General features: G+C 32.0%; 2 protein-coding genes and 1 non-coding gene across 5 annotated transcripts in view; 2 read left to right on the top strand and 1 right to left on the bottom strand.

Moving 5' to 3' along the window:
• Positions 1 to 13,937, top strand: part of LOC124535854 (putative uncharacterized protein DDB_G0282133) — a 53,089-nt gene extending 39,152 nt beyond the window's left edge. For 2 of the 3 annotated variants that reach the window (XM_047112256.1, XM_047112247.1), the window contains exon 3: positions 10,593 to 13,936. In XM_047112256.1, the coding sequence (XP_046968212.1) occupies positions 10,593 to 13,814 (3,222 nt within the window). In that variant the 3' untranslated portion in view covers positions 13,815 to 13,936. Of the gene's footprint in view, positions 1 to 9,068; positions 9,096 to 10,592 lie in introns of those variants that run through there. The other variant, XM_047112263.1, reaches the window with a different exon arrangement.
• Trnak-cuu lies at positions 114 to 186 on the top strand. The gene has a single exon. It is a non-coding gene; the product is annotated as a tRNA-Lys (tRNA).
• Positions 13,938 to 14,865: 928 nt separating the features above from the next.
• On the bottom strand, positions 14,866 to 16,439 carry LOC124538259 (uncharacterized protein C1orf131). The gene is made up of 3 exons (XM_047115253.1): positions 16,091 to 16,439; positions 15,466 to 15,656; positions 14,866 to 14,981 (listed from the first exon to the last, which is right to left on the bottom strand). Exons 1-3 carry the CDS (start codon positions 16,347 to 16,349, stop codon positions 14,919 to 14,921), a joined length of 513 nt encoding a protein of 170 aa, XP_046971209.1. The 5' UTR covers positions 16,350 to 16,439; the 3' UTR covers positions 14,866 to 14,918.
• Between the last annotated feature and the right edge of the window lie 249 nt (positions 16,440 to 16,688).

Raw genomic sequence — 16,688 nt, 5'->3', positions numbered from 1 at the left:
ACGTTAGCCAACAGCCGCGTTCACTGTTAATTAACACATCAACATCACTGAACCGTAGACATCTCGTTTTACTTATTTCACATTTAATCCACTATTTCGTTACGATTGCATCAGCCCGGCTAGCTCAGTCGGTAGAGCATGAGACTCTTAATCTCAGGGTCGTGGGTTCGAGCCCCACGTTGGGCGCATTCCATTTTTATTTTTAATCATTACAAAAAATTTGCTGGTGTTTTTTTAAATGTTTTTTTTTTAGTTACATAACATCACACATAACATTTTTTCCAGAAGATCTTTTGTTCAGTAGTGAGACATAATAGATACAGTTTATCGGTAAAAAGTTACTTGATTAAATTCACCGCAATATTTTTTAAATAGGTACTTATGGAACGCATTCCTTTACGTTGACGATAACTTCGAAAAGAACAAAAAAAAATTTAAATCAAAAAGAATTGCGAACGTATTCCATTTTCAAATTTAAAATATATATGCAGCGTCTGAAGCTAACCTTTTTTAAAGTGAAAAATTATTATAATTAATTATAACAATAACAATAACGATACGCGATGAATTGATTTTCATTAGCATTCATCATAGAGAGACAGTTATGGTCTATTACTTAACCTGTGACTGTGAAAGTCGGGTGTGGTCGCAGATATACATAATTGTAACTACCGACCACCCATGACGAGCGTAATTAAACTTACATAGATTATAAACACAAAAGATATAAATAAAAATACAATTATTTTTGCTGGGCGATGGTCTTATGATACGGAGATAGTATTGGATTTGTAGAATTTATTTATTCATTTATATTCATTTATAGAATTTGACTAAAAAGTTTACATTGTAGCCTGAAAAATCCGTCAAAATCGGTCTAACCGTTCCAGAATAATTTCCGGTAGCCGCAACAAATAAATAGACGAAAATATGTCTGTCTGTTGCTATTTTACGGTCAAAACCCTAAACCGAATTTGATTAAATTTTTGTATAGAGTTAAACCCCGAAAACTAAGTGTAAAATAAAGATGTCACTCAGCCAATGTTAGTGTTTAAAAGGTTATCTGATAGTAAGTACTTAGATAGATATATAGTAAGATCTTTCCGCATTTGTAAATTCAGGCTCAACGAATTCTGCTATCTTTTAGTGTCATGACGTCACAGATTATTTCGCTGACGCTACGTAAGTCGGATAAGACACGAAAGAGATTTATTAGTCGAGATGATTAGTGGAAATTTTTATATAATATGCGGCATCTAGATTATTTTTATAATTAATTCAAATATTTCGTTTTGATATTTTATCCCAAAAGTTTTGTGTTGTCGCTACTTGAAATTTTATTTACTACAATTCTGCCAGCGCCATATATTATAAAGAAATATATTTATGACTATATTTAGAAAGCACAGATTGGTTGTGCTTTTTGGCGTTAAAGAACAACAAACATACACTCTTCTTTATAATAGTAGTCTGCACGAATTGTTTGTTAGTAGGGTATGTAAGTATTCAAGCTAAAATATAAGAACCTACTGACATTCAGGTACTTCATAAATTGGTATTCGATCAAAATAATAGAAATATTTGCCAAAAGTGCGAACACGGCCGTTCGGATATACCTAAGTATTTTTTGCCTAATCTGCCTGTATTCGTATAGCATTAAGGATTACATTGAGTGGTTCGGTTAGGAATTTGTAATTATTCTTAAGTCTGTATTTACTATATGTATATGTATGGCTTCTTAGTCTCTAAGTAATATAATGTAAGTAACATATAAAACAACTAGTTGCCATGCAGCACTTGTTCAGAGGTTAGTCGCTAGAAATTAGGTGCAAAAAAGTAGCTTATCTTTTTTCTTCAAGCTTCATAACAAATTTCATCATTTTCGGTTCAGTGGTTCGAGCGTGAAAATGTAACAGACAGACAGTGTCACTTTAGCGTTAGAAATATAAGTATCGATTACTTAACAGATTCGAATAATACCAATCAATAAGAGTAAATAAGGAATATTCTAGAAGTGGCTTCAGGTTTTTACAGTACAGTAACAACCTGTAAATTTCCCACTGCTGGGCTAAAGCCTCCTCTCCCCCTAAGGAGAAGGTTTGGAATATATTCCACTACGCTATTCCAATGCGGGTTGGTGGTAAATTAGACACATGCAGGTTTCCTCACGATGTTTTCCTTCACCGCCGAGCATGAGATGAATTTTAAAGACAATTAAGCACATATATATAGTGGTGCTTGTCTGGGCTTGAACCCGCAATAATCGGTTATGATGCACGCGTTATAACCACTGGGCCATCTCAGCTTTAGGTGTATAGAACATTCAAATGCTAAAACTAAAATATCACTGTATTATTTACTATCGGTAATTATATTTTAAATTAAGATAATGTAATCGACTAAGTATTCTTAAGTGTAATTAAAAACGTTATCTTTAATATTAATGTTCGATAACGTCGTTAAAAATGAATGAGTAATGCACCTCGCAATGATTATTGCCATCTAAAAATTATACATTTCGTAGTAAAAGTATCTGTATAATTAAATCATATAGGTATCTAAACTCCTAAGTAACAAATATAATGCTGTGTGTTTGATACAAAAAATATTCACCCTTGCGAAATCGCGGTGCAGAGTTATTGTTATATAAAATCGTTAATTAAATTATAATTCAAATAAAGAACGTAGTTTTGTATTTGTGTGACGTTTCATTTGTCTTTTGTTTTCGAATTAGTTTTTGAATGTTTCACACGCCACTTCTAAACTTTCATTTCTCTGTATCATAACAAGTTATGTAGTGAATCTGGCGTTATCAGCCTAAGGCTTCTTCGTTTTGCATTTCGACACGTGCTCTGGGGCAAGAAAACTGAATGAACATAACTCGTTTATCTGTAATTCATTTGTAGGTGTTTTTATCTGTTATAGCAAGTAAGTAACACTGTCATATGTGTTACGGTTCCAAAACATAAATTTTGTATGAAGCAAGATTGACTTATAACAAAAGACTATGCTAGATCGTATACCTCAAAGTTACTGAATTTCTTGCTCAGAACTTTCTGAACCGATGATAGTTTCACTTCAACATTGCTTGTAAAAGCCTGCTTGAATAAAGTATATTTTAATTTGATGATTTGATACGACCCCCTAACACTCGAATACAGCGTCTGTGACTAGTACATTAATGAAAAAATGTTTTTTTTAGTCTTATCATAAAATGATGACTTATATTGACTAAATAACATGAAGCCATAGAGTGAAACGAATAAACTGGCCGACCTATATTATATATGTATATATATATAGAGTATGTTCGAAATTCGATCACGCGACACAAGTCTGTAGGTACATATTTAAAGTAAGCTCTATCCAGCACTGAATTTCAACGCTATATGCTACTAGAATTACTGATACATAAAATTTTATGCAAGGTTAAATAAATGTCAAGAAAAAACCTTTAAATATAACTTTAAAAGCCGAACTTTACCTTTATCTATAAACTTTAAATAGATTATTAAATTAAATTGAATCCGAATGAACATGACTATTTAAAAATCTATTTGAATATAAAATTAACTGATTTTGATATCGATATACTCAGTTCATATGACATAGCATCCATAACATAGTTTTCAAATTAAGAAGTAATATTGGGTTAAGACGTTGATTGTTTTCTTTTCGTGCATGTTGGTCCTCTTTAAGTAATTGTGACACTTAAAATAGAATTTTACTTTTGTTGTATTATTTTATTTTAATCAGTGTACACATTGTACAAATAACGAAGTCTAAAGGAATAAGAACAAACGTAAACATATCGATCAGGAAGATGAAACTTACACCGCGGTCGCAATGCGATCCTAATAACCTTTTAATAAGTGTTAAGTGTTCTCTTCGAAGGCTGTACGCAAGATTATATTCGCGGACGATGACGAGACGAAAACCTTAACGACTACTCGACTAGAACAATGAAATGAATCATTTATTATTCATTTAAATTAAATAAGGCGCTGTATAGTATTGTTATTGAGCCTGATGATGATGTCCTGACCGATTTCGATCACGGCGATCAAGCTAAACAGCGAGAGACAGCAACAAATTAGCATATATTATACTAGTTATTTACTCGCGTTTAAGGGTTATTGGTCGTCATGTGTCAGGCAAATAAAGTAGTTATGTCCTTTCTTGGAATTCAAGTTTGTTACCAAATTTTATCAAATTCGATTCAGCGGTTTGATAAAAGTGCGACAGATATACAGACAGTTACTTTCACATTTATAATATTAATATAGATAACAGCGTTCTTGATTTTCTCACTCTTAAAATTGGATCAAATAGCAAATTCGATATGACTAGAAAGAGTTGAGGATCCTTACGTTCTTTCCAAGGCACGTGAGTTTACCTACAAACTTCCAACTATCAGACCAAAAGTATGTCTGTCATGTTCTGGTTTCGCTTTTATCAATTAAAACTCGATATTATGATCTAGAAGTCGACACGTCCGCTGCGTGAGGATGAGAATTGAGAATCGTAAGCATCTCGAAACATGAAGAGCTCACCTTAATAATCAAATGAAACCAGCGCATTTAATAAGAGAAATTTAATTAGGACAGCCTCTATGACGACCGCTATCCATATTGAGGAAAATAATCTGAATTCTGCATGTATGCTGGAAATTGCCGTATATATTCGCAGGTTTCCTTAAGAAATTTTCCTACCGACACGTTCGTCATGACTTGAATTAGTAAAACAAAAATTTAACCGGATCTTACCCTAATGGACTAATACTTGACTCTTAAATAAAAACTGTTTATTTAACCCCAAAGAAAACTGGTGTGTAACAATCTTAATAGATGTGAAAAAGGACTGTGCCCAATGGATAATTGTTCTGAAATGTAAAGCTTTGGAGTTCCACCAGTGCTCCAAGGAGTTCACTTATATGTTCAACTTTTAAATGAAATCTATGATATGATAAGACGAAAAAAATCGTGATAAAGATACGCATGTGTAGTGGGCAGTGTCTGATGAATATTCAGTTCTAGATAAGAAAAGAAAGTTCGTTGCACAGTAATAAAACATATGTGCACTATTAGCCGCCATTGTAACATCATAATTTATGCTTAGTTAAGCGTATTATTCAGTGGTTTGAATACTCAAGATGTATTATTTATAGAAGTGATATTAATGGAAATTCGTTATTACTAATAATATCAGTAGAGTGTTATTCTGTAGCAAGAATAAACATCTCGTAACTCGCTATAGAACCGTGAAGCGTTAATGTTATAGAATCGCCAGAGGTTATAACATAGTAATAGTAACAGCCTGTAAATTTTCCACTGCTAAGCTCAGATCTTCTCTCTCTTTGAGGAGCATATTCCACCAAGCTGCTCCAATGCGTGTTGGTACTTGGTGGATTAATATGTGGTAGAATTTCGTTGTTAATAAATTAAGCTCATAATAGTCAGTGGTGCTTGCTTGGTTTTGAATCCAAAGTCATCGGTTAAGATGCACCCGTTCTAACTACTGGGTCATATTGTCTATTCGGTTCAGAGGTTGATAGTCAACATTTCACAAGTGAGATACGAAGGGAGTTGTCACACCCAGTTGTCCAATTTAACTTGTGTACCAAACATCATGAGAATTAGTCAACAAAGTTCTAACACAATATTACTGAATAATAATCTCCTGAGTCTCTTTGAAATCATATAAATCACTCAGTACTCTCACGAGCGTAATGATTAAGAGCTTATAATGCTAAAACAAAGCCCTTCTATCAACGTCGGCATGGTCTGGTCGAAATTGTTAAACAATACTTAATCGATTTCTGTTTGCGCGATACAATACATCAATTTAATTGTTTTATAGCTGTACTTCTACCGTGTTCGTTTTACCACGAATAAGACGAAAATAAACGACCAAGTTTAAACTGAATAAGATTGATTATAAAACTCTGTCAAGTCTAAAAGTAGGAAAGGTTCTCTCTAGCTAATGATTATATACATAATAAGGACTTTTCTATTTGGTACGATTATATATTTTGTTACATAAATAAAAAATAAAAGAAAAAAACAAGTATTGTATGCAGCTAAGAAACTAATTTAGTTTTTAATTACATACGAAAAAATATTAACAGCCCGGTAATGTCGCACATACAAAGGCTTCCTCCCACTCTTGAGACATGCTTCGGAGTTCTTTCCGCCTTGCTAATTCACTGTGGACCCACCCATCGGACATGTGGCATAAATTGAGACACTTGCAATATCTTTATTGTCGATCACAAGATCAAATATTAAACACATATAAGCAGATGGAAATTCTGAATGAGGCTTAACTGGATGACCCAATGATGAACTTCGATTAACTTAAGAATAAATATATAAGAATACTTAAATGTATATAATTATTATTTTTATTTACAATATATTTTATTTTTTTAAAGTAATGTTTGCTCGGGTCTGCGTTCAAGCCTTCTTTCCTTCATATAAAACCTTTGTCAACAATCGGTATGCAAAAAAAAAATAATCATTTACTCCGTTGCCGATGAAGGACAAACAAACTGACATTTATATTAATACCAGTGATCTGAATGTAAAAGGTAATTTTTATTTATAGATAATGCAAAAAATTTATATGTTATTTACTACGATAAGCAATATATACTTACTGTGGAAAGTAAAGGTATATCGGGAACGGGGTATTTGCCTTGTAACGGGAATGGTATCGAATGATAGGGGAACATTTAACAGTATTTAAAGATAGTAGGAAAAGGTTAGGGATATGGCAGAACTACGGTTCATAAGATATGTGGATGTCCGCCAAATATAAATAGTAGTCGTTTAATATTTTTACATTAGAAATATACTTTTCAAAGTATGGTGTTTTATCTTTATAAATTATTTAAAATATCCTATCACTTCTATCCTTGCAAGTTTAACGGTTTAAGATTTTATAGATTGATCTATCTTTTCCGTTTATATTTAATTACATTTTGTTATGTACAGAATCGATTCTTATAAATTATCTTTACAAACGGTATGCAATATATCTTGATTCCGGAAACTAAAAAGATAAATAAATAATGAGCTGATTTCTTTTTTCAAAAAGTTAAGAAATCGAAATTAAATTTCGAACCCACTCGATATCTTTAAAAATATACTTAAATATAATCCGATAAATTGGGGAAAGTTCATCTTCATTTTGTAGTTATATGGTAGCACTAGCTCACCGTATATGGTAGGACTACTTTCATTTTTATTATGACTTTTCCCGACGGACGTGGGCGGGTGTTAACATACGAACAAAGAAAAGTCAAACAATTATACCGTTTTTTTTGTACAGGTAATTTAATTTTAGGTCAACAGAGCGTCTATGTTGATCATCTCACATCTTGATTATACGCGTCACACATGATGAAGATTTTATTTTTAAATTAAACATTACACGACGAAGACGCATATTTTTAAATTATATTAATACTAATTTGATCGTTTATGAGAACATTTTATAGATTTTTTTTTTGGTTGTTACCTGTATTACCTAAATAAACTAAAATATTTTATAGTAAAATATCTGTGAGTTAAATTTTTTAGTATCTATACCGTGACACGCATAATAATATAAGTATTTATATTTATCATATTCAGTACCGTTTAATTATAAATAACAACTCATTGCTGTCAAAAATATTTTATAGTCAAAATAAGATCGTAGTCAATTATAAATCCATGTGATACTAAAAAAAAAATTGTTAATAAATTTCAAACGAAAATTGGATATCGAACGCGTCCAATTGTTTATTATATTACTCAAGTACAAAGTCCAAAGCGAATCATTGTTTTTGTTATTGTTATAATTTATGTAATATTTGTTTATAAACTGAACTACGAGACCGCAACTGCTGAGTACGTAAACAAAACATAAGCATCATAATATTGAAATATACGAATGCAAAAAATCATATTACAGTAATAGTTCAAAGGGCAATGGTACAAAAACGAATACCACTGCAATTGGCTTCGCTATCATACTATATTTGAAGACGACATAATGAGCACAGAGTAGCACAAGGCCATTTTACAATTATTTAAATATTAACACAAAAATAATGAAATATTGTTTTATATAAGAACTTTATACACATTAATTTAATTATCCATTAAAAGAGTTGATAAAAAATTTAATAGTGCTCATTTTAATCGTGGTTATATTTTGTAAAAATTAAACATCATTTTAGATATTCTATACATATAATAAAATTGGAGTGTCTATTTGTAATATTATAATAGCCCTTTTTTACTCAATCCATATGTATTTATACACGGTACAATACCAAAATAACATTTTTTATAATTTTTGTCTGTCTATTTGTTCCGACTAATCTCTGGAACGGATGGACCGATTTTGACGGGACTTTCACTAGCAGATAACTGATATAATATGGAGTAACTTATGTTACAATACAATTTCTTTTTGTTATATTCCAACGCGAACAAGTTCGCGGGCACAGCTAGTAATAAATATTTTTTTCTTATATAATTGGCGCACAGACATAACGGTTGGTTATTATTATTCCATGTAAGACCATATTAACGATTTCCTTCGCATGACATTTTAATGTTATATTGGGACGGTTCATTGGACTTTCATTCATTTCACTGCGACGTAAAAAAATTAACTAAAAGCCTAAAAACATTGAGCGATGAATAGTAATAAAACGATTTATCTTTTTCTAACGTACGCATTAGACATACGAGGGAGGAAGACGAAGCATTGTTTATATAGGTACTAAGATTATTAGTAAGGTTAAGCTTTCATAACATGTCACATTAAAATTCAGTTTTCTGCGTGCCGTATACAAAGATAGACATTATTTTTATACTTTCAGTTATTTTATATATAGTGCTCTTACATATTTATTTATTGTGCAAACCCATATGTGCAGATTAGAACCTAGTGTACAGTATCCAGTTGTCACAACCAAGAGAACATTTTTAGTTTTGTTGTGTTAGTTACAAATGTGAGTGAGTCAGTGTAACTTTAGGCACAAGGGGCATTTCCTATTTATTCCGAAAGTTGGTGGCGTATTGACGATGTTATCAGTGGTAAATATATATTTTAATAAATTTAATGAGTCATTATATATATAAAACTGTAAAGATTTTACCTTCGGCGTTGATACCGACTCGTTGATTTTTCTCCAAGCAATTCAACTTGGTGGTAGGACTTTGTGCAAGCCCATTTGGTTCATCAGCTATTCTTCCACCAAACAGCAATACTTAGTACGTATGTGTTCTGGTTTGAAGGTTGATTGAGCCAGTGTACAGGCACGAAGGTCATACCATATTAGTTCCCAAAGTCGGTGGCGTAATGGCAAAGTAAATAATGAATAATTAATTATTTCTTAACAGTACCTAAACATCAAATAGCTAATTTGTCTGTTCACCGATGTATTCCTGTAACGAAAACTGTTTAAACGGGAACATTACTGTAGTAGTACAGTACAGTATAGTATTATAGAAGTAGTATCGAGTGTGGGATACCACTTCTACAATACTATACTGTACTGTACTACTAATGTAATGTTCCCGTTTAAAGATTAAAGAAGCCAGTGTTACTACAAGCGCATTGGATAAAATATATAGAAAATCCCAAGTAAGATGTAGTTTGTACTTCTCACAGTACCCGAAACCTTGAGCCTATTGCTCGTCTGCTCTTAACTACTTACGATAAAACACATTGATATTATATCAATAAACATTTACACGCATATTAATTTGTATTGATTATGTAACGATTATACTAATTATCGCTATAAAACATAAAAGTAATGAACGACTTATCAATTAACTCAGAATGTTCAACGCAAGTGCATTCAGGGCTTGGATCACAAATCTGATCACCTTCAAATTCAGCTGTCACGTAAGATAATTAAAATGATCTGTAATTAATAGATTAAATAGTATTTTTCCAAGACAAACAACGTTAAGCGTTGCGTCTCACTTTCACGTAATTATATTTTTTATTTTAAGGTGTCCGGTAAAACTTCATTAGTCGTAAGAAGGTTTTAAAAAGGAGGTGAAGTAAAAGTTGTTCCAATTTGTCAATAATGTTTCTGAATTGAATACATTGTATAATTAATACGTTAGCGTTGAATATTTGTCTAGTTCTGATATGTATCTGAGCAAAATAAATTAGATTTTAATTAAATAAAACTTATCAATCTCAGACGTAGATTTGTGAAATAAGTGCTTATTCCGCTTTCGATAACAGTTTCCTGATACCGTTGACCTCCTTATCGAATTCGTTACGGACTTTGTACGAGACATCCACATAAGCAGATCTCTTATATCGTTGCGTATTCAAAACAATATCACAATTACACACTACTTCCAGCACACCATACACACTTTCATCGTTATTTTGATGAAAACGTGCGAATCTCGGTCTTGACATTTCGATTAACTGATGTAAGCCCTCTATTGAAATGTCTTCTAGGCTTAAATGTCGATCTTTATCCATGTGACATTAAAACCTTTATAGACTGTCTGAAGTTCGAATAATTAAAACGTTTATTTATCGAATATTCTTTTTATTTTCAGATGGATAGCAGTTCAGAAGCGATGGAGCTGAGACGGGAGTTGGACGCGGTGAGGAGCGCGTTACAACAACAGTCGGAATCCGTCTTGAAGCAAAGGCATCAGCTCGTCGAAGCTAGTCAAACTCTCGCCGCGCGGGACAAGGAAGCTGCTCAAGAAAGACGTCTAAGACAAGATCAACTCGCAATAGTACTACGTTCCTTAGTTTTACTCGAGTCCCGTTTGAGCAGGGAGCAAAAACAAATCAAAGTTTCGCTCTTGCAAAAAGAAAAAATCATCAAATCGCAACAAGAAGAAATCGTCAAACTGAAGGCCCGAAAATCATACTGTAGTAATTGTCAACAAATTCTTGGATTTACGAGCGAACAAACAAACATAGAGACTGACCCAGAATTTCAGAGTTTAGAAAGTACAGACTCTAGATTTCAAAATAATTTCGTTCGAAGCTGCAGCTACCGTGAAAGAAAATCACCACCGGCTTTCCAAAAAAATACTAGGTTAAGTAAAAGTTTCCAACTGCCTAAGAACGATATCGTTTACGGGAACTCTAGTTCGAGCGAAGAAGGCAACACTGCAAGTGTCTGTAGCAAAGGTACATTTATAAAAAATAAGCAAGCCTTTGTCAGGCGAGACGTATTCAGAAGATCTAGAAAGTATTCTGGGAGAAAGAATAATGGAAAAAATAATGACAGTGGACAAAAAAAGGTATACAATAATCAAGTCAATAGCAGTAGTGCTGAAGATTCTATTAGTATGAATTATCATGTAAATCATGAAGACACAGATCTTACAGCTAGCCAAATAGCAAGTGATATAAGAAAAGCATCATTAAAAATAGATCAACTCATTGGTGAGGCAGCTAAAAAAGATAGCGAGAATACTCCGAGTGACTCCGATAAAACATATTCGACTAAAATGGAGAGACTTCATGGAATTAAAAGACAAGCCTCTGATGAAATAAAAGCCAACAGGCAAATTTTCTTAAATAAGGTTTTAAGTGATGATGGTGATGAGAAACCATGGTACTGCAATGTTAGCGACCCTGAACAAGAAATTGATTGCCTTAACCAAAGAGTTCCACTTCAAAACACGAAATCAAAATCCACCGATAATCTTATAATGTCCGGTTTAAACAGTGGAATTCTAAATGCGGAAGTCGTATCAGCTAAAAACGAAGTTCTTTGTAATAATATCATGAAAAATAATAATACGTACAACTCCAATTTCGATGTGAGAAGTAATACTCCCAATGATAATAAAGAGACGGCGACAACAGAAGTAAGCGAAAATTGGTATGCAAGTACTAGTGATGCCGACGACACTCCACCGAATGAAATTTATAAAAATAACCCCGTTTTGGAATGTGTAAATCAAATTTTACTTCAAAACTCCTTAGATGACAGTAGTAATGACAACTCCAAATCTAGTGAAGCGCCGAGTCCTAGTCCAAAAGCTACAACGAAACGTGTTCAATTTTCTACACTGAACAGCATTTCATATGAAGATAAAATTAGAGTCAGTCCAGGCACTAATCACACTTTACCAAGAACAGACAAAAGGGCAAACAAAATCGTCAAGTTTAGTTTAGAAACAGCTTCAGAACATAGTTATGAGGTTCCAAATACTGCTCAAGGCTTCCAATACGAGATACAGAGCATTTATAGTAATGAATATGAACCCATTATAACTAAGAACACTGAGCCAAAAACTGTACCACTGCCGCGTGTAGCGATAAACTCTGAAAAAGCGTCCGTTCCCAAAATAAAGGGTTCAATTGTAAAAAATATTGCTGCAAATATTGAAAGTCGCAATCTTATGAATACAATGGACACGAAGATGGATAACAATCTAGGTTCGATGAAAATATTCAACAAAAGAAAAGTGCCACGAACTCCACCTGCACTGCCGCCTAAGCCAAAGAACTTGTCAGCTAAATGGAAAGCTGAAAATTCTGTCAGACCAGCGATGGAGCCTTTAGACTCTGAAGCCGTTGCGGCTAATCAACGGGTTGCAGATGTTAAGACGAGAAACGTGGGGCAAGTGGCTACAGCAAAAAATGTGGAACCGGACTACTGTTCCATTTCAGAGATAAATGTTCCAGTAGTCAGCAATGGTAAAAGAGAGTTGCTACTCACGCAGCCCACAGTTGAAATTCACAATGAGCAGTACCCAATCCATACAACGGCTCAAAAAGATAGCGTCGCTAAAGTGATATCCTTGCCTAGAATACAAAATAAGATAAGTGACAAAGACATACCAAAACTTCCGCATGTCACTGAAATCATTATTCCAGATGAAGACGATAAGCCGAATGAAGATAATCGGTCTTTAAACCAAACAACTAAGAGTTACTTAGCTAATTTTAATATACATGCCATGCAGCCAAAACTGGACCCCCGTGGATCAATTCAAATGGGCAATACGGTGTCTTCAATTCTTTCGGAAATAAACAAAGGTGCCAAAACAGGTGGCAAACAGATCAACCTGACGGAATTGGATAATCAATTTAATCAAGTTCCGGGAAAAACTAACGCTGAACCACGAAAAACTGATTATTTTGACGAGATAGACAAATTCGATTTGTCACAAGATTTCGAAGAGTTTAAAATAGATGATGAACTCGGCAGTATAGTCGCAGAGGAATATCGCATTAGCTCTGGAAGCAGCGACGGTTCCGTGACTGACGTAGTGACCGAAAACCTTACCATTGTACCTGAAACTAATAATCAGCATAATAATACGAACAACGTAAATGACAATGAGAAAATCGAGCCATTTCGTGACATCAATGAAAATGTGAATAAGGGCTTGTCAAAAAACGCAAAGCTTTCCAACAAACCTGATCTTTTATCTAATATAGAAAATGTCGAGACAGAATCCGTGAGGAACTCTGATATCGAATCGAGCAACTCATCCGGAAGCAATAGTGGTTCATACAATACGGTTAAATGTGAGCCGAGAATGATTTTAAATAACAATGCTGATCTTAATTATAATAAAAATAAAGGATCTTTTGATTTCTTCCTAGAGACATCAGGTCTTAGCTCGAAATCAATATTTACTCCTAGTAAGAATTATCTCGGTTTAAGGCCTCCGAGTGCCAATCACAAGAGTGTGTTGAAACCTAAGGATATAAAGATGAGAGTCAAAAATCCCATCGCAACGAACAAAATCAACGAAAAACCTATGACGACTGCTATTAAATACTTTGAACCTTATGTCTAACATAATACTTTTTTAGAATATACTGTTATAATTTTATATTTTTTTTTAATTTTATTTATTGTAAAAAAATGAACTTGCCTGCATAATAATTTTATATTTATGTTAAAATGTGTGCTGTAAATATTATAACTTTACTTAGAATATATAATATGAATTAAATACATACTTGTTTAATTATACCCATAAAATTTACATTTTAGTTTTATCAAGAATAAGAAACAATATTTCGGCTTTAATCATAAAATAATTTACAAAAATGCACTGTCTGTCTTTGAAATATTAAGTTTAAATAATTTCAATAAATTAAACATGAATACTTTGTTTTAAAATTTTAATAGGGTTATACATAAAACCACCAAATATTAGTATTTAATCTGTAGTCTAGTCTTATTCGTAATAAATATCTTCTTTGTAAAAAAAAGTAATATTTTCTAAACATTACATCTTGAAAACTTATTATCGTTTATTACTTAGCACAGTTAAATGCAATGATTTATATAACATATCCTCATTTCTCATCCTCATTTATTTTAAAATTGTGTGTATGTTTTTCTTAATAGTTATGTGTGTATTTTCTCATTATATATGTATGTATTATTTTTACTACTTTATTATGTTTGTATTATAGTACACCTCCACCCTAAATTTATTTATTTATTATAATGTCCTATGCCAACCGGTTGCCTGGAAGAGATCGCTCTTCTAGCGATAAGGCCGCCGATTGTATACTCTATAACATTGTTTTTTTTTTTCTGTTTTAAAATTTTATGTACTTTGCTTGGTGTACAATAAAGTATATTTCATTTATTCATTCATTCATTGATTGCAAGAAGTAAAGTAACTGTGTAATACCTTTATCATTGTTAGTCATAAATATTTTGGTTTTAAATGACCTGCATTTAAGTAATAACTTCAATATTTACCTTAACTCGTATATTTCTACTAGTAGTAATAATTTTTCAGCTGTGATGTCTTGTAAAGAAAGTTCCTAAATCAATTACAATTTATTTTTATGAATTTTAACAAGGAATTAAGTCTGAAAAACAGAATAGATCAAGAGATTTTCACTTTATTCATATTTACAATTTTTAAATAAATACAATGCTATTTCTTTTTCTTCTTTCCTAATCCTTTGTTGTTGTTCTTTTTTAAGTCTTTCTTCTGTACCTGCAATGTTATTAACATATTATTAATAACCCATTATTATTATAATTATTAATAAATATTTATTAAGATGAATTTTAAATGCTAGGAATTTATTTTTTATTCTTATATAATATGCATTACATTTATTATTAAATCATGTTTGGCTTTGTAGAAATTAAGCAATACCAAGTAAAGGATAACAATTCAAATTAGTTAGGATTTATTGAAAAATATTAATTTTACCATATATAAAAATTCATCAAAAATATTATGTATGATCTATATTATAATATTCTTCATCTATAGAAATAAAAAGTAATGACTTGCATTGAAGGTAATATGACCTTCTTGCACTTATTTAGGAATGGGTGCGCAGTAAAAAAGCATTATTAACAAACTTTTATATAAGACATTATTAAAATTAACTTTAAATATTAGCTTTTTTTATTTACAAATAAAGTAGCTATTGGGTTAGTATAAAATATACAAAGGGCTAATAATGTACCTTTCCATAATTGCTTAAGAAATGCCCAACATCATTATTCACGCCCTTCTTTTTCTTCTTCTTAATTCCTGTGCTAAGGTTACTTTTCGTTATCATCATTTGTTTTTCATCATTCAATTTTTTCTTCTCCTGTTTTCGTTTATTCATAAGCTCTTTATAATTAATATACTCTCGTTTGGGTGGTTTCGCTCCTGAAAATTAAAATAACAAAGAAAGAAAGTGAATTATAATGGAATGGCAAATGATTTTTATTAAGAACCATATTAGTACTTTAAGAATGTGACTTTATCTAATCTATTACTCGAACACCTTTTATTCAAACATGATAGTTTGCCATATAGATATGCATTGTTTAAAACAAGTCAAAAATCACCAACCAAACATTAATGTCAAAGCCTTTTACTATTGAGGAAAATAACACCTCTGTAATAATACTCCAAAGCAGGTTGATACAAATGAAACGGGCTTTTATTTTACAGATGCATATTGACCGCGAGATTTATTACAAACACATAAAAAATCAGTGGTGCTGGCCACGTTTGAACAGCAATCTATCGTTAAGATTCATGTATTCTAACCACTTCTTAATCGTATATATTACAAAATAAATGAATCTAGAACTAACCTAAGCTAACAGCTAATGCTATTTTGGCTTCTTCCTTTTTTGTGGGATCAAAACCAGACATTCCAAATTTGACTATTTCGTGGCGAATTTTTTTCAGTTCTAAACCCTGTTTTGCTGGTCCTGCTGCCTTATCTTCTTGACCATTTTCGCTTTCCACTATTTTCTTCTTTTTAGGTTTATGTGCTTCAAATTTAACAACTTGCAAATTACTTTCGGCATTTTTCAATGCAAGTGCTGCCTTAGTTAACACTAGAGACATATTTTTATTTTACTATTATATCACTTATATTTATATTCACTATAAATAAGATTTTTCTTCGAGAACTTAACAAGAACTTAACATAAATAACAAAACAAACACGTGCTCATGAATAGAAATAGAAGTAAACAAATTGTAATTCGTCACTGTCAGTTGTTTTGTCAATAGTCTAATTTTGTAGTGATACTAAAATGTGAACACCAAAGAGTATTTAATTATAACTACTACTTTTTGATAAATAGGACAACAACGTGTATAATAATAGATCATATATTCGTATTTTATATGTTCATACTTATACGTATATATAACTATTTCAATTTCAACACTGATAAATTT

The sequence above is a fragment of the Vanessa cardui genome, chromosome 2 (assembly GCF_905220365.1).
Source record: "Vanessa cardui chromosome 2, ilVanCard2.1, whole genome shotgun sequence".
Taxonomy (NCBI): Eukaryota; Metazoa; Arthropoda; class Insecta; order Lepidoptera; family Nymphalidae; genus Vanessa; species Vanessa cardui.
The sequence above is the reverse complement of the archived record's forward strand: the minus strand, read 5'-3'. Positions and strand labels throughout refer to the sequence as shown.

Coding starts and splice junctions, on each gene's coding strand:
- LOC124538259 (XM_047115253.1), bottom strand. CDS start 16,349: ATGTCTCTAGTGTTAACTAAGGCAGCACTTGCATTGAAAAATGCCGAA. Junction 15,657..16,090: donor AGCATTAGCTGTTAGCTTAG/GTTAGTTCTAGA, acceptor TTTAATTTTCAG/GAGCGAAACCACCCAAACGA. Junction 14,982..15,465: donor TCTTAAGCAATTATGGAAAG/GTACATTATTAG, acceptor ATAACATTGCAG/GTACAGAAGAAAGACTTAAA.